This window comes from Austrofundulus limnaeus, unplaced genomic scaffold, assembly GCF_001266775.1.
Source record: "Austrofundulus limnaeus strain Quisiro unplaced genomic scaffold, Austrofundulus_limnaeus-1.0 Scaffold2, whole genome shotgun sequence".
Classification (NCBI taxonomy): Eukaryota; Metazoa; Chordata; class Actinopteri; order Cyprinodontiformes; family Rivulidae; genus Austrofundulus; species Austrofundulus limnaeus.
In genome coordinates this window covers 6,020,103-6,045,782 of record NW_013952404.1, presented here as the reverse complement: position 1 = coordinate 6,045,782, position 25,680 = coordinate 6,020,103, and the positions used below count along the sequence as shown (strand labels likewise).

Here is a 25,680-nt window from a genome sequence, read left to right as displayed (position 1 = left end):
TGTGTGTGTGTGTGTGTGTGTGTGTGTGTGTGTGTGTGTGTGTGTGTGTGCGTGTGAAGAAAAGCAAGGAGAGATCGCACCGGAAATGGAAGAGCACGGGCACAGCTGCAGTTTGTGGTGTAGAGGGTTTTTAAAAAGCTGAATGAAGAGACGGGGTGGGCAGAGTGGCAGAGTCATGGTTCCCGATGAAAGGAAAACATTTTTCCTCTCTGCAGTGCCGATTACTACAAATTTGAGGGGAGAGACTCTGAGTCACTGCCTGTCCTACTTATGCTAAGTGCCTGATAACCATGGGCTCTGGAATAAAGTGAATTTACATAGATCTATTTTAGGAATTTGATATGAACATGGAAATAAAGCAAAGTAAAAAGAAACGCATCAACATAAAATCCTTCAAACCTCAATGTCATTGTATTTTTTAATAAAGATAAGAGAAAACTTCAATTGATTGGGAACGTGCTGCAATATTCTGATTAAAATGGACGTACCTTGATGTGTTTGACACCACAGCTCACAAGCTTGTTCGGCTGATACAAATCCCACGATATGTCAAATATCTGTGAAAAGGGATCATTCAGTGCATTAAATATTGATACTTCTGTATTACAAATGTCCCAACTAAAAACAAAGGTGGTTGAGTTTGAAAAAAAAAAAACAAAAACAATACAGCTGCCTACGTTAAAATTCCTTTTCATTAGCCACACACSCTCTCTGTGAAAGGCTCTGTAAAGCCCACAATCAATCAGACTTAAGYTGTTTATGTCCCTATCATGCAGGCCCTTCATCCTGCATCTAAAGCTAATTGAAGCAGTCGATACAGATACTCATGACGGAGACCGGGTGGGAAGAAAGTCTTTACCCTGTCTGTATGACCAGGAGCGGCTGCCAGAACCTTCCCTCTCCTCCAATCCCACACACAGATTGTGTTTTTTGAGTCCAGGCCCACGGACACCAGACACTGTGAAGAGAGCAAAAACAGACACCTCACAGACTGAACCGACTGAACCGACTGAACAGACTGAACCGACTGAACAGACTGAACTGACGCTAGCAAACCTTTAACATAACATGGTAAGCCGTGATCAAAGGGCTAATAATGGCTGCGGAGCAGAGGAAAAAACAGTTGTCCGGCCCCTTTGGCACTTCCAGTGAGCCCATTTGMGTGTGTTTGCCAGAGGAGCCACCTATAGCTGACTGAGTAGGCAGCATCAGTCGAGCAGAAGAAGAAAGAGCAGCTCTCATGGAAATCCTYCTCTGCTCCGCAGCTTACTTTACATGATAAGGGATGCCCTCTTTAATCCGGTGCAGAATCAGTGTTCAGATATGTGTCTGCTGAGGCGTTTGTGCAGTTTTAAATTGCATTTAAGCAGTYAGTTCTGCTATATAAAGAAGCACAGCAAAGCCATGAGAATAATGGKTTAGAAGCATGGCTCTATAGATGTTCTGTCAACTGTCTTATGCCGAGTTCACACGGCAAGATAATTAGGCCGATTTTTGACCCGATTTGGCCATTCTGACATTCTTATGGRCTTTGCGATTATCAAGATGGCTCTAAACATAGTCTTAGGAGATATTCCTGTGGTGTGTAGTGTGTTAAAAGTGATCTAATCGGCTTGGTAGGACTTCAGGACCGCTCCGACCTCTAATTGGGGACATTCAATATGTTTTGGCGCGATATCCCACCATGTGTGGTGTTCCCCCGAGGACAAACAAGCACACAGCCTATTGATTGTGACGTGTAGTCAATCAGAAAACCAGGCGACGGAAACACAGAGGGTATCCAAAATACAAAAGACAACTGCCGTGGCTCACCAGAAAGCCTTTATGTTCTCTCTGTTAAAAATAGTCCACAAACTATAGCCAATGCCTCTTCCTCACCTGCCATGTTTGTTTACTCTGAACTCTCATGTGATCTTGAGAAGTCTCGCAAGATTTCCCGTCTGACATCTGAATGTTTGTGAGTGAAATCTGTTTGTGTGCCGTGTGTTTTCTTTGTTGTGTGTCTATGCACCACACGCCACAGGATGTTTGATTGTTTTATTATTGCCATGTCAGTCTGTCAGTCTTTGAAAATYAGCCGGCACGTTTCAGATCTTGCCATGTGAACCAGGCATTAAGAGACGTGGGCAGATTCCAGTAAATTTCTGGCCTCCTGATGACAAAGTCTGATGACATTGAGGTTTCTTTAGCAATTTTTGAGAGTGCAGGTAGGAAAATGGCTAAAACAGCCCGAGAAAACATAAAGCCGAACAAAGTGCACGACTTCTTATACTCTTTATGCATCCTGATGTCTTATTTCTGCAAGAGATGTCTGAAACATCAGTGCAGCCTTTTTGATATTGTCTTAATGGATGGGCAGGACAAATGCAGCAGGGATTCCTCCGGATTGTCCTGAGTTCAGCTCTCACTTCCCCTGATCCAGAAAAGGAATAGATAGGAAGTAAATAGAGCCGCTGAACACTGTCACATTTCATCTAAATCCCCAGCTCAAGGCCTGAAACAAAAAAGGAGCAAGGGGTCCTCTGTCTCTTAGTGGGAAAAGTTCACTTTGGAAGTTAAAAACCTGTAGTTGTTCCTTAAAATTTTGTGCTTAGAGTTCAAATTAAGACTGTAKTGTGTAATTTTAAGAAAGGATAGAATTTGCTGACTGGACTCCATTTGTTGCTTATGTTTCTGTTTTTAAATTTGTTTTAACTCACATTTATTTTCCAGTAAAAAACATTAGAGTGCCTGTGACACTAAATTTAAGTGATATATATGAGTGCACATTTGGAAAGATAACATCAATGATGAATTGCAAACAAAAATTCATGACACTGAAATGAACAGYTGTTGAGATATTTGCAGGAGCAGAAACAGGAAGTGATGTCAAAGGGGAATGCCTGAATGAGTTGTCACAACGGCTAACAACAGACTGCAAAGAATCTGATGTTTCTGTAGATTTATTTTGAGTCATTATCAGATAGATAAAGAAGAGTCAGATTTAGAAAGATCAGGAAGTTACCCTTTTTTAAAGAGTTCCCCTTTGACATCACTTCCTGTTTTACTTGGACCGCACCAAATTTAGCAAAAAACATGCACGTTTTGTGACAAACTAGGTAAAAATCATAGAAATGTTGGCAAATTTCTAAAATATTGGAATATCTTCTTAATTTTTTTGTAATTGTTGAAAAAGCATGTCACAGGCACTTTAAAGCAGAGACATCTTTTCCACCTAACGTTGCTGCCCTCTGGAGACATGGGACAGAATATCCCTGTCATTTAGATGGAGCTTCWCAACCGCACCTGTCCCTCAAGGTCAAAGGCCAGACAGGCGATCCCATGTGTGTGCACGTCTTTGAGGATGGACACAGTCTGCACAGTGTACGAGTCCCACACGCAGATGTAAGGCTCCTTGCCCACTTGCCCCGTGGCCACCAATATTCGCTCCGGATGTAGCGCTAAACTGCAAAAAAGCAAAAAGAGGAGAGAGAGAGGGGGAGGGGTGTGGGGGGATGGAAATTTGGTTAGTGTTCCGGTTTGCGTGTTTGCCTGCGTGTGCCGAGGCCGGCCCTGGGAATTCACCCTGGCAGCAGAAACCACTGGCATGAGATGAACACGTTAAGTCTGCACTACATGGAATCGGAGGGGCAGCTTGATGAGGTGACATGGATGAATTAACTCAGTCATGCTTGAACGCACACACAGCCTGACTTCATTGAAGGCTAGTTTAAAAATCAAACAAATAAATAAAAAAACAGGACTGGTGAAACAGAACAGGCCTTGCTCTCTTCTTTTTTTGCTTGTTCATTCCTTGGACCATCCTCTGCCCCCATTCGTCTGGGGTTTCCTCGCATCACCAGGCACACGTTTGTAACACTGTTACATAATCCCACCCTCCCTTTCAGTCAAACCTCCCCCCACCTACAGCTGAGCAACAGTCTGCTGTTTTCAACTGCGGCTCCCTCTTCCTGCTCCACCCATCCTCATCCACCTGATTGGCCTTTATATTTCACACAGCTCATTATGTTGAGGCTGCTSAGCTGAATTTCTAATCTAGGTGTTTTTTTTGTTTTTTTTTTCAGACAAGAGGCTGGGAAGGTTTCTGGCAGCATCAACTTGCTCCGTCTGACCGGGTCATGATAAATACTTTTACACCACTTGGCCTCTCTCTGTTTTTTCCACGTTGTCAGTGCGATTCTTTCTGTCTGYTGGGTGACGCTTCCAGCGTTTGAAATGTGTCGCATTATTGACCTGGCAAAGGTCCCTGACAGCTGAGAGGTGTGTTAAAACTGGCGATGCTGTGTTTTCTGTCCCCCCTCCCCCCCACTGCTATTGGCTTTGTCCAAACTCTCCCCCACCACCCTCCAAACCTGGCACTTTTTCTCATTTTACTTTTTACGACTTATATAATCAGAGCAAATGGGCTAAAAATAGATTTCAGAGAAAAATAAGGAGAAAAAAAATGATTGGACCTCTTTGAGATGCAGACAGGCACAGCAATGAAAGCCGCTTTGCTGTGAGCAGGTACCGCTTTGTCAGATTCAAAAACAGAACAAAACACGAAAATATCCACTTTGATTATTTATTTATTTATTTGCTCCACATTTGAGCTTTTGTTCTAGTTTCTGCACCGCATCCTGTTTTAACATACATTGCATGGCGATGTTAATGAACGTAAAACAAACAAGGTTTTTGAGCCAGCCACAGCATCACTGTCTCACTTACATTTCTCCATCTGAAGAGCTCGCTAAATGCCATCACTAATGACTTAGCCTGCAGCGTGTTGCCACGGTTCCTCTGTTTGATATAAGCAATGGCTGTTTGGCTGTCTTCCATCTGCCAAGAGCAGTAGCACAAAAAAATAGCTACAGCAAATACTGCGGCAATTAAACTGCTTGTTTTCGTGAAGATTTAAAGCAAATAAACAGCCTCGGGGGTTGATTTCTCAAGGTGAAGATACAAATATGTGGCATGAGAGTTAAAGGACAGCTAAAAATATTTATATTTTTGGTTTCCAGGAAATTAGAAAAATGTTTTTTTATTTTAGTTTTTATTTTAACGAGAGACTTGGTACACATCTGGGCAAGTCTGACAACAATGTGTACCTGAGATTTGCTTCAGAATCGACAAACCCTCAAGCTAAAACAATCATAAGCAGCTGAATTCTGCTCGATTAGGTTATAAAACAGAAACATTAGGGATGAGAGTGGTGAAATACGATTAGTTTTACAGTTGTTTTTCTAAAGTCCAAACCGTTCCCATGAAGCTGTCATTCAGTTACATTAATAAAATAGCAAAATAAAAGAATATTACCTCATCAGTTTGTGTAATGAATCATATCTTTACCGTTTGAATGTCTTTGGTTTGCAACAAAACAAAACAATCAATCTTGTGTGACATTTTATGGAGCAAACTGCTGTATAATCGAATAAGAGAGTGACATATTGAGAAATAATGAAAATGACTTTTTGTGTCGGTCTTCACATAAACACCCTTAATAAATTATTTTCTGACAATGTATGGCAATACATTACTAACACACCTTTGGTTAGTGATATTTCATTCTRTCGTACGATGCAACTGAAATCTTAGCTTTTCCTCAATGATTTTGTGTGAAACAATCATGCCACCCAATTTATTTTCCCTAAATCCCTCTAAGGTGAATTAAGCCACAGCATGACAGCGAGTAAATAAGCACTCATATCCTCATTAGGTAAGACGTTGGAGAGCAAGCTTCCGTTCACAAAGTGGATCTCAAAACAATCCACAGCAGGTATGAGAGCACAGCCGTCCTGGTTCCGATCAATTTTCAATTCATTCTAAAGTGAGAAACTTACTGAGAAAAAGAAGGCACAAGTGTGGCAGGAGGTGAGAAGTGTGGACACTGATATGAGCACTTAGAGATATTAAACTCCAGATTTCTCAAAGGAGGAGAGATGCAAATACACGCACTGACAAGATGACCCAACACTTCCCTGAGTTATTGCTAAGAAAACAGGTGTAAAGGTGAGCTGAAGTGAGCTCGAACGTATTAAAGGTTATCGGTATAATCATCTTTTTCTACAGTCAGAAGAGGACTCTCCGGAAACAAAAGCTCAAAAGTCAGTGTTTCTGCGAAACAAAAAAACTAAACATCAAGCTAAAACAATACAAGATTTAAAAAATAGATTATTTCTGTAGCTGTTGTGAGCAGTAACTGCTTCCCATTCCCACCTCGTTCATGAGACTCATTTACTGTCTGATTTTCTCAGACACTTCTCGGCTTACGCCTGCGAGGCGTCTCTTTGCAAACTTGACACATTTAATGCATGAACTCTGCAGCTGAACTGACAAAAACTGTATTTACAGCACCTCTCCGAGCTAAAAACAAGCCCAGCCCCGGGTCTGGCTTCTATAATATAACGCTGGCTGTGGTCCATCAAAAAGATTAAAAGATATTGGAATAGGAGGCGGCCTTCCTGCGTCTATAACAGCATCTTGGTAAAACTCACTCTCAGACTTTAAGAATAATTTAGAACAATGTCAGATGTGATCCTGGTGCTGAAATGTTAAAAACTGCATCTTAAGCAGGGTTGGTCTTCAGTTTTAAATGAGCATGCAAATACAGCAGATTGCAGTTTAATAATATACTGATCAAACTTTTGTAGACTCGCAGTTTTTGATCATTTTTTAAAAACTCCTCAAGCCTTGAAGCTGCAACCAGCCTCACACGGGGGAAAGAAACACAGACAGACATCTTCAAAGACAGAACCCATGAAATAATAACCAGCGAAGGCTGGCCTGACTCTGCAGTCCTACAGATCTCCCACACTTCACTGGTTTGATTTTGTCACCAAGAATTTTCCTGTCAACTTCTGGGATTCTGAAGAAATATTGGCGACAGTTTCGGTGATCTGTCTTTTAAACCATTCTGCTTTTTTAAACGTGTTCGTGCTCATGTGTCAGGTTGTGTGTATGTGTCCTGCATGAAGAAGAGATGTTTTCATATCCTTGTATTCTTTGATTTTCTGTGATAAAACCTGGGTCAGGACCAAACATAGGAGAAAACAGAAGAAAAAAAAAACCAACCAAAATAACTAACTAAATAAAAACAGCTTTTAAAACAATTTACCCTGGGGCTACAGAACATTAGAAAACATGCATAATGCAATGTCAGTTTTGGAGTAATGACAAAATGATTTGCAAAAACTAGCAGGTAGCATGCTTGTCATCAGGATGCTCACCACACCCTGTGCTTTTCTTTTTCACCTCAGCCTCCATGCTATGAATCAGCTCTAAGCTTCTCCAGTAGAGAGAGTCCACCTGACAGAACAAACATGTCCCTGGCATACAGAATACAAAACATGGCACTTGGAAGTTTATATAATAGCCTATGATGTATTGCAGTCCAAGCATCCTTTTATAATAATAATTTGACACATTTTGATACTATGATGACTATCAGTTCCTATATATTTTTCATTAATTAACCAGTTTATTCACCTATAGTGTATTGCTGTTTTAATGCAGGCCATTAGCACTCAAAACACTCAAAGTTATCATCCTTGTGAATTAAACTAAGCCCCAAAATTGCATAAATATCAAAATATAGCAAACCAATTCAAATCAATAAAAGTAAAGCTAAAAAAAGCCATATAGAGGTATTTGTGTTGTACAGTTATTGTGCATCTGTTCCCGTTAGTGCAACACGAGAGCACTTATTCTACCCTGCATCTACAGGTTATTGCTCCTGGTTGTTCCATCAAATGTGGCGTTTATGAGAGTTTTAACTTGTCTCTGTCATTAAAAAGGAACAGATCAAAATATCTCGATGGCTCACACCTTATATTTTGTTAATTTTGCTGAAGATGGGTAGGAAAATATTAGAAAAGGCTGAACTCTTGACCCCTGCTGTAAGGGGGATCCAGTGTTCTGCAAGAGGGGGTTTAGATTCTTGCACATCATAAAAACTTCACCAAAGGTGATTATGTTTCTGTGGTTTCTGGCAGAGTAACAAGTCCCATTAGAGTGCAGGACATTTGATAATGAATATGCAAATTATGTGAATCAGGGTTACCAGATTTTAAACCAGCTAGGAGGTATTTTGATGCTAAAAGAGGGAGGAGTGCATTCAGAGTTTGGTTGATTTGTCACTTTTATGTTTCTTTTTTTAACACATGTGGCTCAGTAAGTGCCTCCTTTGCGTTTAATCTCAAGAACATGGCCCACAGGGCAGCGCAGGGTTAGCCTCTCTATTGTGCGATTAATAATGAAGCAAGAGCCCAGCTGACTACCGACACACTTTATAAAGCTAGTCATCTCCAGGCCAACCCATTCACACACACCCATACACGCATGTCAACATGAGCACTGAGGCAGTAGACACGAGTATAGTTGTGCTGAGAAATTAAAAAAAAGGGAGGATTATTTGCTGACTGACAGATTGCTTCCCTGTACTTCCCTAAGGTGAAAGTAATTCAAGGTTTTGTCTGGCCATGCAGAAATGAAAACCCACAAAGAACAGACAGGTTTCAAGGACAGTCATGCTCAGATGCATTTTTACCATGAAAAAATAGATTTTTTTGTAGTTTTTGGACTGAAAACCCTACTTGATAAGTGTGCAAGTGGAACATTTGGTGACAGCACAGTGATCTCTGATAGTGTGAATGATGAGGCTGATTGTAAGCCTCATCTCTCCTGCAGTTTAGACAACCCTCAACTACATTTACATCCACGCAAAGCTATAAAATATCAGATTACACCCAACAAGGTGACGCCAGCATCCACAATGTCAACACTGATAAGTGCTGCTGGAAGTCTGCTGCTGTCCGCGGTGCTGAAATAAACGCGTGTCTCCTTATAATACCTGATAATGTCGTCGTTGTGCCCCAGGTAGAATTTCTGCTTGTGCTCCCGGGTGTTGTACACAACTCCCACACCGGCGACGAAATAGACAATTTCCTTGGCGGCGGTGTAGTACAGGTTGTTGCGGCACTGATGTCCCCGGTATCCGTACACCCACTCCAGTCTCAGGTGGCAGTTGGGAGCAGTTCTGTCAGCCATCTCCGCGCTTCCCGTCTGTGTCTCTCCGTCGCTGTCACGTAGTCTTTCAGATAAACTCTCATTCACCAACAGAAAAAGGGATTTATTTTAAGCCCGAGCGTCCCATATTAGTTCCATTGGATTTTTCCTTCTTTTTTTTTTTTTTTTTTACCCAGTCCAGCGCGAGCTGAAATTAGACATTTTTAAAGGGTTGTTCACATTTATAGACTTACTGCCCGATAGGATGAAATGTCTCTCTTCGAATAACTGACTTCTACACAATTCTTTTCATTGTGAGAGTCCGGCTGTACTTCTGCTGCGGGCTTCTGCTCCTCTTCGACACAGGTCAAAGCTCCTGTCAAATCCTACAAAGATGGAGCTGTTCGGTGTTTCCACAAGCACCGCCTACAACCGTGACGCAACAGCCTTTCGTTCAATCACATTCTTCGTCTCATCCGCGAGCCATCACGATTATCTAAAATTGTATGGCAAGTTGATTTACCATATAATATTCACACAGGCTCGGATAGGTCATGGAGGAATATAATAATACAATAATACATCTATGGGCTTGGCTAAAATTATTTTAATATTTACTTTAGTCTAAATAAATAAATAAATAAATAAATAAATAAATAAATAAATAAATAAATAAATAATTGTACACTGGACATTCCATATTTGTAAAACTTTGTCCTTTAAGCAATTACAATCACTTACAAATGTTAAACAATGTTAATATCTGAAAGTGAAGTACAGTGAGAGAGGTGGGAGATATTAGATGATATAGTGGTCTGCCATACATTGAATGTTCAATAGTTCTCACTCTATAATAAAACAAAAATAGCTTAGTGATAACATCAATTCTGTAATAAAGCATTCATTTGTTTTTTTTTAACAATAATGTTTGTTTTTGCATGCTTATTGTGAACCACAGCTCAAACAAATTTGAGGAATAGTTAAAAATTAAATTAAAATGATAATTCCAGGACACATTTTATTTTTCTCCCATAAAATTATAGATATAACTTATTTTCTGTAAGCTTATAAACGCAGTAAGTGTACTTGTGTTGCTTTTTTGTGGGCTTAAAATATAATTTTTTATCACGAAAGGAATAAATGCAAAACAGCTTTAGATTATAAATGGAGTTATTTTATTTTATTTTATTTTATTTTATTTTTGTTTTATTTTGTTTTATTTTTGTTTAGCTGGTCACCGGATGTCGCGGGATTGAAGGACCGCCTTGCTCCGTTGTTGCCGAGCAACAGGGGAAGCTTTTAGCTTCGCCTTTTTTCCCCCAGTAGCAGTTTGCTAAGCGACTTTGTTACCTGCCACGGTGATGGAGGTCACAATGGACCCTTTATTTCTTGCGTTGAGCTATTTCAGAAGACGGAAACTTCAACAGTGTTCAGACCTTTGTACAAAAATATTGCAAGACAGTCCCTACGACCAGGTATGAAGCGTAGTTAGCCGTCTATGCTAACATGCTATCTCGGTGGAGATTTACTAGCTGCTAAATAATCCCGATTAGTCGTGTATTATTAGTTGTATAGTTTACCATAACACACTAGCACTCCATTATTTGCTCTATATCCAAAACAGAATTAGTTACTGCTTATTGTTGCATTTATTCTTTTCTTTCCTGCATGGTACTTTATTCGTTTTATTATTGTTTTTAGCCTAATGCTATCAGCTTTATTTTTTCTCTCGCTCATTTACTGACTGCATTGTCTTAAGGACTCGTCCTTGCTTATCTCAGAGGTAAAAAAAAAAAAAATCACTGCACTCTATTTCTCTTTACAATTCTTTTTAATGTCCATAATTAATCATAGGTTATGAGTTTTAACACGTTCACTTGGACTTAAATCTGAGTACTTTTGTGTGTTTTAAACATTATGTGCCACAGGCTGCATGGAGCTTAAAAACCCGTGCCCTTACTGAGATGGTGTACATCGATGAAGTTGATGTTGACCAGGAGGGAATTGCTGAAATGATGCTGGATGAGAACTCTATTGCACAAGTTGCACGTAGGTTTGAGCTCTTTCTCAAGACTAAGCCAAATAATCTCTTGCAACAATTAGGACTACGGATGAAATTTAGCTGTTGTGTTCATTCCGGCGCATTTCTGTTCACAGAATATTAATTAATGCGCATTGTTCTTTTAAATAAATAAATTATTTTAAAAAATGACTGAGTGAGTAGTATTTAAAGTACTACAAATTAACTCTCTTCCAGGACCTGGTACATCTCTGAGACTCCCTGGAACGAGTCAGGGTGGAGGGCCCACTCCAGCTGTCAGGTATCTAAGGGACCAATCACCAACATTTATTTCAAGGCACATAGTAGATACTTGATTACCACCCCCACCCACCTTCTGTCGTTCAGGCCTATGACACAGTCAGGGCGTCCAGTCACAGGATTTGTGAGACCAAGCACACAGTCAGGGCGTCCTGGGACGATGGAACAGGCAATCAAAACCCCACGCACTGCAAGCACTGCTCGTCCTGTCACTGGCTCTTCTGGTAGATTCATTCGCTCAGGAACAGTGAGTGTCCAAAATGCAAAAGTACCTTTTCTACAGAAAAAAAAAACACTGATTATTCAGATTCAGTCTATTGTCTCTTTTTTATCCCTCAGGCTTCAATGTTAACCAACCCAGAAGGACCTTTTATAAATTTGTCAAGACTGAATCTGGCCAAGTATTCCCAAAAACCTAATTTATCCAGGGTAAGACAGAAACACATTTTTCCAGCATTTTAACAGAATATTTTTTCTTATCAGTCAACTGATCAGCATTTCCTTCTGCAGACCCTTTTTGAGTACATCTTTCATCATGAAAACGACGTAAAAAATGTAAGTTTTGCTTTCACCTGTGCTGTGATGAAAGCTGGTTGGCATTACATTTTGGTTTTTGAGTGAATACTTTCCGTACAGGCTTTAGATTTGGCTGCTCAGGCCACTGAGCATGCACAGTTCAAAGACTGGTGGTGGAAAGTTCAACTGGGAAAATGTTACTACAGGTAAGTAACTCACAACTATCTGCGCTGCTAATGTGCGTTGTTGTTTTCTTTAGCTCTTTTTGCTGATTTTTGCTAATTTTTTTGCCTCCTTAGGCTTGGTTTATACAGAGAAGCAGAGAAACAGTTCCGATCAGCCCTCAACCACCAAGAGGTTGTAGACACATACCTCTACCTTGCAAAGGTATTGACAGAACTGTGACAACAATACATTATATTACAACTAGGTGCACATATAAGAAATTTAGAGGAATCACGTGTGTATCTTCTCATAGGTTTATCTACGCCTGGATCAACCGATAACGGCCCTGAATCTTTTCAAGCAAGGCCTGGACCACTTCCCTGGTGAGGTCACACTTCTAACAGGAATCGCTCGCATCCATGAGGTAAAGTACGCCAACATGGAGACCTCTCCATCTGCTGTCAGGGTTTACTGTCTAAATGAGAAACATAAAGGGATCCATGATTAGTTGTAACGTTAGACTTTATTTGATAACTGTAAAATAAAGACTGTAAAAACACTGTAGGATGTTCTGTTTTTATCATTTTTAAACTAAAAGTTTAAAAATACATTACACGGACGGGGCCATTTTATTTACACACATTCTGGGTAAATGATGACATGGATAGGTCCTCGGTGCGAGGCTGCTAGCGAGCTATATCCACCCTGAAGGTTAATCTTGGACAATATCTGATGATCGGCTCTTTTAAATGAAACCAGAGAGCGTTGACAGAGAGGAGAAGGTAGAAATGACTCAGCCTGTAACTGAAAATATGGATGGAGGACAACAGAGCTGCTTCATGGAAGAAGAACCTCAGCTTAGCCTGTTAGCTTTAGCATTAGCCCCTACGCTATCACCATATATATGTTTTAGCTCAGCGCTACACATTCTCCTCTCGTCACTGAGGTCCTCCATCCACATGACTGAGAGGGGAACGCAAAAATGACTCAGCCTGCAACTGAAAATATGGATGGAGGACCTCAGTTTAGCTGGTTTGTCACGCTAGCACCGAGCTAATACATATAAGGCAATATAGTGTTGGCGCTAGCGTGAAGGCTAACAGGCTAAGCTGAGGTTCTTCCATGAAGCAGCTCTGTTGTCCTCCATCTATATTTTCATTTACAGGCTGAATCGTTTCAACATTTACCCAGAATGCTTTATGTGTAAAGAAAATGGCTCTGTCCTTGTTAAAATATATTTTTAAAAATTTACAAAACTAAACAGCCTACAGTATTTTTACACTCTTTATTTTACAGTTTAAATAAATGTTTATCAAATAAAGTCCAATGTTACAACTAATCAGGGATCCCTTTAATGTTATTAACTCATAGGAAATGAACAACATCGCCTCAGCAACAGAGTACTACAAAGAGGTCTTGAAACAGGACAACACACACGTTGAGGCTATAGCCTGCATAGGCAGCAATCACTTCTATACGGATCAGCCTGAGATCGCCCTGCGCTTCTACAGGTCAGACAGACTTTAAAGCTAAAGATGCGATGTGTTTTTAAAACTCAGGGGATGAGAGTTTAGGTTTGATTCAATACGTTGCTTCTTTTACTAGACGGCTGCTCCAGATGGGCGTGTATAACTGCCAGCTGTACAACAACCTGGGCCTGTGCTGTTTCTACGCTCAGCAGTACGACATGACGCTGTCCTCGTTTGAGAGGGCTTTGGCTCTGGTGGCCAATGACGAAGAGCAGGCAGATGTCTGGTACAACATTGGCCATGTTGCTGTGGTGAGTCAGCAAAGAAAAAAAAACCTCATAAGGTCGGCTGATTTGATTTCACTTAACCAAATCAGATTTATAGGATTGGGGTCACAAACACATCTTGTGTGTTCACAGGGCATAGGGGACTTGACTCTGGCATATCAATGTTTCAAACTGACTCTGGCTTTCAACAATGATCACGCTGAGGCCTATAATAATCTGGCTGTGCTGGAGCTGCGCAAAGGTCATATTGAACAGGTGAGCTGTTAAAACTAAAATATGAGGTCATAATTATATCTGTTTGGACCATTTAATGTAATGTAACATATTCTCATATGACTATAATTCAACAGCAGTTAAGCCTTTATGTCAGGGGTGTGGCCACTATCATGCACGTTATTTTTGTTTCTCTGCTCCAACACACTTCATTCAGTATTCAAATTACCTCTTCAAGTTCTACAGAAGCATAGTATTCACCCATTCATTCAAATCAGCTTTGTTGGAGCAGAGAAACTTTTAAAACATCCAGGACAATGGCCCTCAATCAGGGTGGTGCATCCCTGCTTTGTAAGGTGTCTTTAGTGAAATAATAAATACTCACTGGAGTTTCAATAGTTTCATTGTTCTTGTAGAACAGGATTTATTTAAAGGTTACTCTTGCACAGCTTAAACCCAACCAGAGAGCCTAAAGTAACCAAGAGTGCTGTCATAGTAGCATTCTTATATGAATGGCTATCTTGAGATGTTTGGGATAATGTTAATTATAGAGCCGACTATCTACTTGTTTGCAGTGCAGCATATTTCTTGTGGCTTCAATTAGCTGTCAGTTTTGCTGCTATGCTAATTCAAACATAGCAGTAGACTCTAAGTTTTTGTCAGGTTAGATGCTCTAAAACTTGGGCGAGGTAATGTTTTCGGTCACGTTTGTCTGTCTATCCGTCTGTCGTTCTGTCTGTGGACAACATTACTCAAAATCTTGTGGATGGATTGTCATGACATTTTTACCACTTGTGTGTACTGCCTCAAGTAACAAACCTTTAAATTTTGGTGATGTTCCAGATCACGATGCGACACAGGAATTTATTATTTTATTTTAACACCATTATTTCTTTTTCATGTCCCAAGTGGGTTTCAAAGTGTCCAGCAGGTGGCACTGTAGTATTGGTGTGCCCCTTTGTTCTAAGTCGCATGTGTGATGTCATATTATTGTTCAACATCATACCTTCACTGTATGTGCACAGAATATGTCTGCTTACATCTTTGTTATGACATTGATTCAATTTTATTACCTCCGCCRAGGGCRAGGTMATGTTTTYGGTCGYKTAYGTCTGCATATGTYTTCASATAAATATCTTTGAATACATTGAAAGTTTGATTTCCATCRTTTACTATTATGTCTAAATAMATGCAACATGATGTTACTATATTTACTATAAAGCACTGGAAAYGTGACTTTTCCAAGGGGAACCTTTTAGCATGATTGACCCTACTGCCTTGGCGGAGGTTTGCGCTGTTCGAGTGCTTCTAGTTACCGTTTGATTGACATATTTTGTGATAAAAATGATTTATTTTGCTGTTTTTTTTCCTCTCCAGTCCAAAGCTTTCCTGCAAACAGCTGCATCAGTGGCGCCTCACATGTACGAGCCACACTTCAATCTCTCCATTCTCTGTGAAAAGGTAATAAAACATTACTGTGTAGTCTGTCTGAGCATGATCAACAGTAAAGTGTAGATAAGAAAAACAAAATTTTAATGTTTGTGTTTTTTTTCCTTTTTTTTTTCTTTTTTTGTCTGTATCCAGATTGGAGACCTTCAGAGCAGCTACACTGCAGCCCAAAAGTCTGAAGATGCTTTTCCGGAGCACGTCGACACTCAGCAGCTTCTCAAGCTGCTTCGGCAGCACTTTGCTGTGCTGTGAGAGTCCAACACCAACAGCGACACAAAGATATAAAAGTAGTAAAAGGAGGGCAGGTTAGTAAAACCTAAATATCAACAAAAGGGGCATTAGTTTTATTTGTGTTTRTTTATTAAAACTTTATCTCTAAATTGCTATTTTACTGAGCACGTCTTTGTGATTTGGTACTTAAATTATATAACTGAGTGAGCTTAACTTCACTGGAAACATGTTGGATATTTCTAACAAAGACTGCATAATGTATGTAAAATATCACAGGGAATAATAGGGAATTTTTTTGCTTTCTAAGCAATTTTCTGTAAAAAGAAAATAAAAACATCTAATACATCAAAAYATAGAAATCCAGTGATTTGACCGACTTGGCCATTTTTATGTTTTACAATAAAATGATTCACATTTTATGTATTTTCAGAAACATCTTTTTGTATTAGCCTTCTTTGCCATTTTATAGAATATACAGACACGACAATAAAGAAACAAGTCAGAAAAGTGTATTTATTTTGTTAAAGCAWTTAAGCATATTATGGGTTTCCCCTCTCTTTTTTATAATAATAAATTCATTAACCCGTCGCCCTTGGGGACGTTTCACAAATCCACATCAGGTTATAACTGCACGGCGCATCGTTCCAAGACAGGAAGGGGTTGAAGTTGGGATACACAGCTACACAGTCCTCGTTGTTGTTGTTGTTCGGCTCTCCATCATGCCAAAACCTGCAGCAAACGACATGTTTTTCATAATTCTGTTCTCGCATAGTGTATTTACTAAATCTGTTATGGCCACAAACGTAGTGTCATCTCAATTTTCAGTTATTGCTTTCTTTTGAATCTAACTTTTACCCCTGATTCAGCCTCAACCCAGTAATCCATTTCCAAACTCCTTCCTCTTCTGTATCTGTCAGCCCGATCCAGAAGCCATTCTGGTAAAAGGACCTGGACGAGTCCTGATTATTTCTTACCAGCTCATTCACTGCCAGCTAACGACAGAGAAAATGCACACAGATTTTACTGCACAGAAATGAAATCTGATTTGCTGGCGGCAGAAGAAATGACTGCAAAGTCTTACGTTTTTTTCTCTTGTGTCTATGACGGCCAAGTCGCTCCCCAGCCTCTGGCAGAACTGCCGGGCCTCCTGCCATGTTGTGCGGTAAATTGTGTTGGAGAACGGGAAGTAGAAACAGCGTGAGCTCAAGAAAGTCCATCCAGGCAGGCAGTGTCTGCAGCCCTCTCCTGACGCCAAAGAAAAGAGGGATGATGACGTGCCGCAGGCTGAGTCACAGCAACAACACGTAAAACCATTAAAGCAAACAAGTCTCTCACTTATCATTGGTAGGTGGGATTTCAGTGACGCAATTTCCATCTCAACCTTTTCCACCTGCTTCTCGTAGTCTTTGATTCTGGTGCTCACGTGAGCATGCTCCCACCTGGTGACCTGCTGCTGCTTGCGCTCYGCCTCCAGCTGCTTCTGGGCTTCGTCCCTGCTTCGGACCGCAGCGTTGTAAGAAGTCTGCAGTTTGGCTATCTCTCTGTTCAGGTCACTCACAATGTTGCCGTCAGTCAGTTTGCTGTCTGGAAGCAGTGCAGGCAGAGCATTGTACAATACAAAACATGTCCACAGAAAGAGAGGTTAAAAAGCAAATAGATGTCAGGAAGAATGGAAAAGAAGCTTTACAACCTTCAGCCTACTAAATTAGATGTTTTTGTGAGAATGGGAGTGCGAATGTGTCTCATTTGTCTCAGTTTGACCCTGTGACCTGTCCAGTCCGTTCCCCCGCCTCTCGCACAATGTCTTCCGGAGATAAACACCATCTTCGACCAGCCAGGAAAATAACGGTAAAGAAAAATAATCTTGATGTTCTGCTCAAACATTTATGTGGAGACTTGAATTGAGGATATTTTTGTTTTAGTCCAGATGGGGGCGACAAAAATAAGCCTGTCATTTTCACTTCTAAAGTTGTGTTGGGACAGCAATTAGCTTTTAGAGAAGGAGGCAAAACATCTGATTTTATTGTTTGGTTACAAAGTTACTTAATGCTTCAGCATTATGAAATATCATAGTGAGAGTGAAATATGTGAGAGTCAGGTGGATTTATTTTTACTGAAAGGTGCAGAATTTATTAAAATTGTGAAACAAGAAGATAAAAAGGCTGTAGAGCTAAAGAAGGTGTTATCATTAAGGTGTAATCATTAAGGTGTTAACATTATAGTCATAAAGTGGATGGTTTGGCTGACTAGTGTCATGTGATAAATATTTATCTTATCCAAAGCTATTGATCAGTAATTTTACAACCCTAACTTTWTAGTTAGCTTTATCGATCACAAGCAAGACCTCACAAATATTATCAGCTTTACTTGGTGGAGTTTGGGTTAAAATAACTTACAGTAGACTCCCAGGCCAATATCAACTGCTAGCAGAATAGCAGCAAGCACCGCCAGACTGGCAACAAGCAGTTTGTAGGTATTCAGACTGGATTCAGGTCTCAGTGTGGACATGGTCACTGCACAGAACATTTACTAATCAGAACCAAAAGCATGGGCAGAATGAAAATAATACATAATTATCWAAATATTTACAGAAATTTAGCACAATGGAAGCAAACACTGAAAAATGTTCAGCATGTATGTTTATGTAATTACCAGTTATATATATATAATATATATGTGTGTGTGTGTGTGTGTGTGTGTGTGTGTGTGTGTGTGTATATATATATATATATGTATATTTTTTTTAATTCACAAATGAACAAAAATGTGTTTCAGTAATCTACAGGCAAGCAGTGAATTTACAGTGTTTGAGTACAGTTTTAGAATCTAACAGAGTTCATTATTATCATTTCAGTGGTTTCAGTACCTCGTTGTTCCTGGTTTAAGTGAAGAGGAAGTTCATCTTCAGTTGTTTCTTCCACTCTAGTTAGTTGCTTATAGGAGCCAGCTGGAATTTCTTTGTCCTCCATTTCTGGTTGTTAGCTTGAGAGGAGAGGGACGGGATTTTCCAGCAGAAATGGTTTGTCAGGACATTGCCCTGGATGTCCACTGTGTGTGTGTGTGTAACGTCGCACACACAAAATCAAGTTTGTTAAAAATTTACAGAGGTTACAGGTCACTTTAAGAGCCRTTCTGTTCTCCAAAACGAGACGATCTCAAATTTATTTGACACCATTTTATCAATAAAAACGTTTATTGTATTTATTGAGTTAAAATGATTATCCCWAACACATTATAAAAAATGCTTTAATTCTAGCTAATTTCTAGTTAAACAACAGTCATGTTAGGCCACTGTGAGCTCATTTATTTAGCAGTTTAAATCATTAAAAAATGATTGGAAAATACATACAGTATGTTGCCATTCTTTACAGTTTACATCTTAAAATGACGAATCATTCACAACATACGTTRTTTTGTATCTGATTATATTTCGTGTTTTGAAAACATTATTATGACTTGACCCTTCTTTTATTATTTCGTCTACCATAACTGTATGAGAAAGTTTAGTTTCTGCTTGGCTTCATCTCACAGATCCAGTTCAGTCGATTCTGGTGGCAATTTGCGTTATACCACGTTCTCATAGTATCWTCATAGTAGAGAAACGCAGCACAGTTTCCACTCCAAGTTTGACTGGTTTGGGGATATCCTGATTTCCAGTACCTTTTGGTAAAAGGAAAAAAAATTACTGTTTAGGTATTATCTCCACATTATGTMTGAGTAAAAGTGATATTAGTGTGTACTTACAGTGAAGACTCCTCAGTCTTGTTATGTACCCACATCCAYGGTCCCTGGGGTTCGACAGCCTTGAGGCCGATCCAGTAACCGTTCAACCACCACATGTTGCTGCTGCTCTCCTGCCTCGGAAAATTAGCACTAATCGTTTGCTGTAAAAAAAAATTATAATAATGAACAAGATCATCCTATAGATGTGAGCAATGACAATGAAGATAAAGACTGATCAGCACRATATGCTGAAATTTACCTGTTCCTCCAAGCTGTTGATGGACACCAAGTCACCACCTTTACTGACACAGTCTGCTCTGCTCTCTGACCAGTTCTTTTTTGAATCAGCTTCATTATTAGAAAAATAATAGCAGGCTGTCTTCAACAGAACCCATTGCGGTGGGCATCTGTCACAGTTTTTCTCTGTTTTAATGAGAGATTGAGACATTAAAAACATAAAATCTCTTCAGAAACTATTGCATCATAAGTTCTACATCTGTGTGTCAAAATAGTCTTTTATTTATTTATTTATTTATTTATTTATTGCTGCCTTACTTACCCAAAGCAGTTCTATTTGACTGCAGATTTGTTTTTTCTGCTTGCAGAGCCCTAATTGTTTTCTCAAGGCGGTCAGTCTTGGCTTTATTCCGCATCAGTTCCAGCTTTACTCGCGCAAAGTCCGCACGCTCTTTCATCAGAGCTGACTGGGCCTCTGCTTTGGCTTTCATGATGCCCGTTTGGTTGCGGAGGAAGTTCATCTCCAGGATGAGGGGTGTAGCTGCTAAATCTGAAACCTGGAGGTCTTTTGCATTAGCACCTGAATAATAAAAATAGTGTAAGAGGAAAACGAGCTTTAGCTAAACTGGTTATTATCTGTGTCACTTGACCACTTTGGTCCAGAGACAAACATCTCAGCAACTTTAAGGATTATCGTGACATTTTGATGAGACAAATTGTTGCTCAAGAAGGAATTAAACCTTTATTGTTTTTCTTTTATTTTTTGTACGTTTTTGTAAATTGAAGATTATTTTTGATTGAATTTATTTATTTGAGAAAAAGGGGCAGAAATCATAAGATTATTTTTCTTCTGCTGCCTTTCCTTTGGTTTATGATTTGTATTTTTATTGAGTATTGGATTTATGTTGTTTTGTTTTAAATGAACAAACTTTATAATAATATTTGTTTCACCAAAAAGATAAATGAATGTAAACGTAGAATGAAAAACTAACAGTGAACTCTCATACTCACAGTAAATCCCAATGACAGCAGCAGCTATCAGCAGAGCGGCATTGAGCAGGCCCAGGCTCAGTATAACCAGTCGGTTGTGTTGAAAACCAAATCCAGCTCTGTCTGCCAGCAGACCTTGAAAATGTTCCCATTAGTGTTAACCTTCAAAGCTAATTCTGTCTTTAGAAAGACGTTAAAAATGATAAGCTTTTTATTGTGATGTTTTAAACCTCTGACATTTCACAGGGGGGTCAACAGGTTTAAATATTGTTGAGAATGTTTGACATTCAGCACTTGTTAAAAATTCACATAAAATGAAAAGAAAAAGAGAAGAGAAATCAAGAGGAAAGAGAAAGAACAAATGCTGTATCTATGGTATAAAAAGAAGTCGGGCAGAGGAGGCTGCAGTAAAGTTGTAAAAATCTACCTTGTCCAAATGTTTGGCGATAAGAACCTTCATCTGTGGTTAAATCTTGATAAATGTTTCCTTCCATCGACATCTTTTCCTTCGTTTTTGACAGAAAGTCCTCCACTTTACCGTTGCGAGTGGCACCTATTGATCTGTTTGCCTCTCCTGCTCAAACTAGTGATAAGAGGTGTGTGTGTGTGTGTGTGTGTGTGTGTGTGTGTGTGTGTGTGTGTGTGTGTGTGCTTGTTTCTGCTACAGAGTGAGGACCATCATATTTTTAACCAAAAAGGTGAGGTAATTTTTGGGAAGTGAGGACCTTTTCCTGGTCCTCACTTTATTTGCAGCTGTGCTTTTAGAGGTATGATGTAAATTAAGTTTTGGTTGAGGTTAGGGTTAGGAGTAGACTGGTGGTCAGAGTTAGGGAAAATGTCTGGGTAAAGCATAAGTGCAGTGAAAAAATGAATAAAATACGAAGTCCTCAACTTGATGAAAGTACAAGGATGTGTGTGTGTGCGTGCGTGCGTGTGTGTGTGTGCGTGCGTGCATGTGTGTGTGTGTCTGTGTGTGTGTGTGTGTGTGTGTGTGTGTGTGTACATGTTTTTGCTACCTGGTGGGCTATAATCATTATAATTGTATAGATATGCATTTTTGTTGCTGTGTTTTTGTTATCTCTGTTTCCGTAGGTCTACAGCCATGATGTCGGGTGTGTTGTCTTGTGGTTTCTCTATATATATCACACATATCTTCTAATCTCTCTTTCACTCTTTTCTATTACATTTCACTCTTTGTTTTTTCTTCTCTTACTTTTTCTTCTTAAAAAAGGTCATGGATGATGAAGAAGTTAAGAAACTGATATTCATTTCTGCTTTCTACTGAAGTGGCAAAAAAAAGAAGAGGAACAAACACGTATGTGTGGGTTTGATCATGGTAAAAAAGAAAGTGGACTAATTGCGCAGAAACACATGTGGACCGAGCTTTTAGGGTGTGGACATTTTCTCACCCTATTTTTACCAGTCCTGTTTGGGACTAAAGCCTGTTTTAATTTGCTGGAACATAATTGTTAGTTTAAAGGTTASGCTAAGGGCTAAGGTATGAATTGAGTTTATAGGGTTTAGGTCATGGTTAGGGTTACTGGAGGTGGTTGGGTCTAGAGTAAAGGTCAGGGTTAGGCTGCTGAAAATGAATGGAAGTRAATGCACRRYCCTAATAAGAATAGAAATGCAAACTTGTGGTGTATGTTTGTGTGTAAATGTTTTAGTGTAAAGTTTAGCCACACCTTGGGTCAGGGTCACTTTTAGGCAAAGCTATGATTATTATTAAAGGAAACTGGACACAAACTTTCGCCGTGTCTYTATAGGGTTTTAACCAACTAAAAATTGAAGTTTTTTTTCAACTTAGACAAAAGAGATTTATTTGTTTTCAGAGCCAAAGAAATGAAACAACATGAAAAAGTCTGAACTGCTGTTTATTCCAAACACTCCTGATCCTCTTCACCTCCCCCAGACCAAAGTAGATCATTTTTTAAGGGTCACCTTTAAATTACTTTTGTAAGTTTGTCAGAACTTTATAATTTAGAGTAAAATATACATTTCAGGTTTTAAGATGTATTGTCATCTCTCATTTAGAAAAGTTTGCTTTCAGACCTGAAACAAACTTCAACAAATTGCAGATCTTTCTTACCCTGGCATACAATTTTACTTCAGAATGCCTTGATAGTCTTGAGATTTGATTTTACCCCACATACATTTAGACATTGCCAGATACAGTGAAGCAGCTTCTGAACATAACTGCTTCATGTTTCACTTTTAAGTACAGATAATGATAAAATTGAGCATATGTTTCCCTCAGCAACTAAAGCTTAACTCGTTTGTGCTTTTTCACAAATAAAATTTAGTACAACTTTACAATTCATATCATTCCAAGCCTTAAAGAAGTTTATTTCAGGAATGATTCCTGCACAGTCTTCATCATATTGGGCGTCGTTTGGTTCTCCGTCCCTCCAGTACCTGAAACAAAGAGAAGGGTATTTTATAGAGACCCATCATCAAGTTTTGTCACAAGAAAAAGAAATGTAAAAATGCAGTCAAATTCATCTTTGTGCAATCTGTTCATGTACATTAAGAAAATACCACCAATAATCAGAAATGTTATAATGTCCTATAAAGGTTTGACCAGAAACAAACCCTGCTGGATGTTCTTCTAATTTATTTTTCTCAATGTCTAAAAAATTGAATTCTTACGTTTCATCGAGCTCTGTTCCATCCACCCACTTCCAGGTTCCTTCCTCCTGAGAGTCTTTCAACCCGATCCAGAAGGCTTCATTGACTTGGTGATTTAACAAGTGACTTACAGTTGCATTCTAACAGAAAACATAAATAAAATCTGTTAACTAAAAAAAAAATCACAATCTAAATGACCATTGTGTTCAGACATAAAAACTAACCTCTTTATCTTTGCTGTCAATGATCAGAAGGTCTCCTCCCTGTATTTGGCAAAACTCTTGGGCTTTTTGCCACGTTTTGCGACCGTCACGGTCAGGGGAAGAGAAGTAGTAACACACTGAACTCGTCAAGAACCATCCTACAGGGCAGTGTTTGCAGCCGTCAGCTGTTGCCAAAGAAAATAACGTACATCAGGACACAACAAACTTCACACCATCGTGTTTATTTGTATATAAKGAACTTTTCTCACTAATCTTTGGTAAGTGTGTTTTCAGGTTTGCAATGTCCTTTGTCACGGTATCAATCTGCACGACGTAGTCTTGGCTTCTTTTTTTCTGATGCTCCACTTCCCAGTTGGTTTGCTGCTGACGGCTCATCTCACTGTCCAGCTGCATGTGGGCGCCCTTCATAGCTTCGATCGCAGTCTTGTAAGTCCCCTGGAGCTCGCCCAGCTCTTTGCCGATGCGTTCAGTGTCTTCGAGTATGAGGTGGGTATCTGTGAGTTTGTTGTCTGTGAACCGAGAGGGGGATAAAAAAAATCTTGTCTGTAATTAAGTATTGTTTCTTACACTGCATCACTCAACATCCAAGAACAGAATACAACCTTTTAAAGTGAGTCTTTTTTTCTTTAAATGAATCTGTAGCTCAAATGTTGAAATGTTACCAAAAAATCAGAGGAATAATTAATCTGATTGTACATTTCTGTGATTAAGCACTGCAAATCAAATAGATTTGCATAATGATCAGTCGTTTCAATTAACAAATTAACAAATCATTTATTTGCAAATATTCCACTAGCCTGATTTTTCTTTCCCCATCACACTTGCAGGCTTTAAAATGAATTAAAATATTGGTTCAATTAACTGGTTAAACTGATCAAACTGTGGAAATGAAAAACTTCAGAAGATTATTTCCTACTTAAGAAGTAATGATAACAGTAAGAACTTACAATGTACACCCAGGCTGATRTCAACTATAAGCAGAACAGCAGCTAGAAGCATCAGGATTCCTGCCGTCAGTCTGCAGCTTCTCCCTTGACTCATGCTGAACAAAGACACTGGACAGAAAAAATAATAAAAATATAAAGAGAATTAAACTACACAACGCTGATTTTTTTTAAATGGTAAAATCTTTGTGGAGTTAATAATTACAATTCAACCTATTTTTCAGCACTATTTCAGAACGCATCAGACAACTTGAGTGAAAGTTGTTTTTACCAGACTTCTCGTACCTTGCAGTTTGTTTTGGTTGGACTGGCTGTAAGTTTTCAGCTCGTCATCACGGAAGTCCTCTTGACAAACCAGCGTGTTAAATCCACCATCAGAGTCACAGCCTTGGAGTTCTCTCGCCTCCATTATCGCTGTTCAGTTGTAATCTGTTGTGTGCAAAGACAGCAGCAAAAGGTGAAATCAGGTCTCAATTTCAGGGAAGTGAAAATACTTTTGAGCAATTTTCCAAAGAAAAACTATTTGAGTCCTTCCTCTTAGAGCCATTGCATACAGTAGTTCCTTAAAAACACTTTGGATCACTTTTTCCCTTCAGCTTTAAATGAAGGTCATCTTATGAAGACGAGGGACATTAGAGTTGTTTTGGTCAAATCTTGAAAACATAAAATTATTGTATAGTCTAATGCGATCCTATCTTGCAAGATGTGTTGGTGCTCAGAGTATGTGTTGTGAATCACACAGCTACTCAACATTTAAGACTGAATTCATAAATTCAGTCAGAAATCTTGACTGTAAATGTAGTTCATTCAATTTAATTCAAAAATACTTTATTAATCCCAAAGGGAAATGAAAAGTTGTAACTCTTATTATCCTGGTTTCTTCCAAGAGTTGTTCAACGTGCTGATGGCTGTGGGCAGGAAGAATCTCGGTCCGTCTTACTGTAGATTTGAAGAAGGCTCTGACTGAAGACACTGACAGTCTGATGAAGAGGGTGCTCGAGGTTCTCCATAATGATCTTCATTTTAAGAAGAATCCTTCTTTGTACAATCATCTCCAAAGGTTTTAGAGGAAGTTGAAAATTCAACTGCAGTACCACTGTTCAACTTGCAGCACAAAGACATTTTTTGACCAAATATTGTAGATTTTAACAAATATGCACAAAAACTCTTCACGAGAAATCTTCTTATGAAATGTGCTCTTGTTTTTAGCTTATGTTTTATTAGCTTATTTATTTGAGTCCATTTGAGTTTTTCATTGTGTGTGTGTGTGTGTGTGTGTGTGTGTGTGTGTGTGTGTGTGTG

General features: G+C 39.2%; 4 protein-coding genes across 7 annotated transcripts in view; 1 reads left to right on the top strand and 3 right to left on the bottom strand.

The window, feature by feature from the left end:
- The window catches only part of eml5 (EMAP like 5), a 43,637-nt gene extending 34,233 nt beyond the window's left edge, over window positions 1-9,404 (bottom strand). Inside the window, exons 1-4 of one of the 2 annotated variants that reach the window (XM_014012855.1) lie at window positions 8,828-9,404; window positions 3,286-3,445; window positions 860-958; window positions 489-557 (exon numbers count right to left, since the gene is read on the bottom strand). In XM_014012855.1, the coding sequence (XP_013868309.1) occupies window positions 489-557; window positions 860-958; window positions 3,286-3,445; window positions 8,828-9,024 (525 nt within the window). In that variant the 5' untranslated portion in view covers window positions 9,025-9,404. The remainder of the gene's footprint in view (window positions 1-488; window positions 558-859; window positions 959-3,285; window positions 3,446-8,827) is intronic. The other variant, XM_014012849.1, reaches the window with a different exon arrangement.
- Window positions 9,405-10,264: 860 nt separating this feature from the next.
- ttc8 (tetratricopeptide repeat domain 8) lies at window positions 10,265-16,139 on the top strand. Of its 2 annotated transcripts, XM_014012819.1 has the most exons (15): window positions 10,265-10,457; window positions 10,742-10,765; window positions 10,911-11,031; window positions 11,240-11,303; window positions 11,390-11,549; window positions 11,642-11,731; window positions 11,813-11,857; window positions 11,939-12,024; window positions 12,118-12,205; window positions 12,297-12,407; window positions 13,355-13,494; window positions 13,589-13,763; window positions 13,872-13,994; window positions 15,330-15,413; window positions 15,537-16,139. In XM_014012819.1, the coding sequence occupies exons 1-15, from the start codon at window positions 10,344-10,346 to the stop codon at window positions 15,651-15,653; spliced, it is 1,542 nt and encodes a 513-aa protein (XP_013868273.1). In that variant the 5' UTR covers window positions 10,265-10,343; the 3' UTR covers window positions 15,654-16,139. The 2 variants fall into 2 exon arrangements, with proteins under 2 accessions (XP_013868273.1, XP_013868282.1); XM_014012828.1 differs by lacking the exon at window positions 10,742-10,765.
- On the bottom strand, window positions 16,128-21,197 carry LOC106520632 (C-type lectin domain family 4 member M). The gene is made up of 11 exons (XM_014012840.1): window positions 21,010-21,197; window positions 20,604-20,717; window positions 19,915-20,172; window positions 19,615-19,778; window positions 19,377-19,516; window positions 18,499-19,292; window positions 18,029-18,145; window positions 16,968-17,216; window positions 16,714-16,877; window positions 16,488-16,624; window positions 16,128-16,361 (listed from the first exon to the last, which is right to left on the bottom strand). Exons 6-11 carry the CDS (start codon window positions 18,599-18,601, stop codon window positions 16,211-16,213), a joined length of 921 nt encoding a protein of 306 aa, XP_013868294.1. The 5' UTR covers window positions 18,602-19,292; window positions 19,377-19,516; window positions 19,615-19,778; window positions 19,915-20,172; window positions 20,604-20,717; window positions 21,010-21,197; the 3' UTR covers window positions 16,128-16,210.
- A 372-nt stretch (window positions 21,198-21,569) lies between these two features.
- Window positions 21,570-25,680, bottom strand: part of LOC106520597 (CD209 antigen-like protein E) — a 29,194-nt gene continuing 25,083 nt past the window's right edge. Inside the window, exons 2-7 of one of the 2 annotated variants that reach the window (XM_014012788.1) lie at window positions 24,664-24,807; window positions 24,382-24,489; window positions 23,683-23,943; window positions 23,435-23,598; window positions 23,232-23,350; window positions 21,570-22,997 (exon numbers count right to left, since the gene is read on the bottom strand). In XM_014012788.1, the coding sequence (XP_013868242.1) occupies window positions 22,850-22,997; window positions 23,232-23,350; window positions 23,435-23,598; window positions 23,683-23,943; window positions 24,382-24,489; window positions 24,664-24,787 (924 nt within the window). In that variant the 5' untranslated portion in view covers window positions 24,788-24,807 and the 3' untranslated portion in view covers window positions 21,570-22,849. Of the gene's footprint in view, window positions 22,998-23,231; window positions 23,351-23,434; window positions 23,599-23,682; window positions 23,944-24,381; window positions 24,490-24,663; window positions 25,267-25,680 lie in introns of those variants that run through there. The other variant, XM_014012794.1, reaches the window with a different exon arrangement.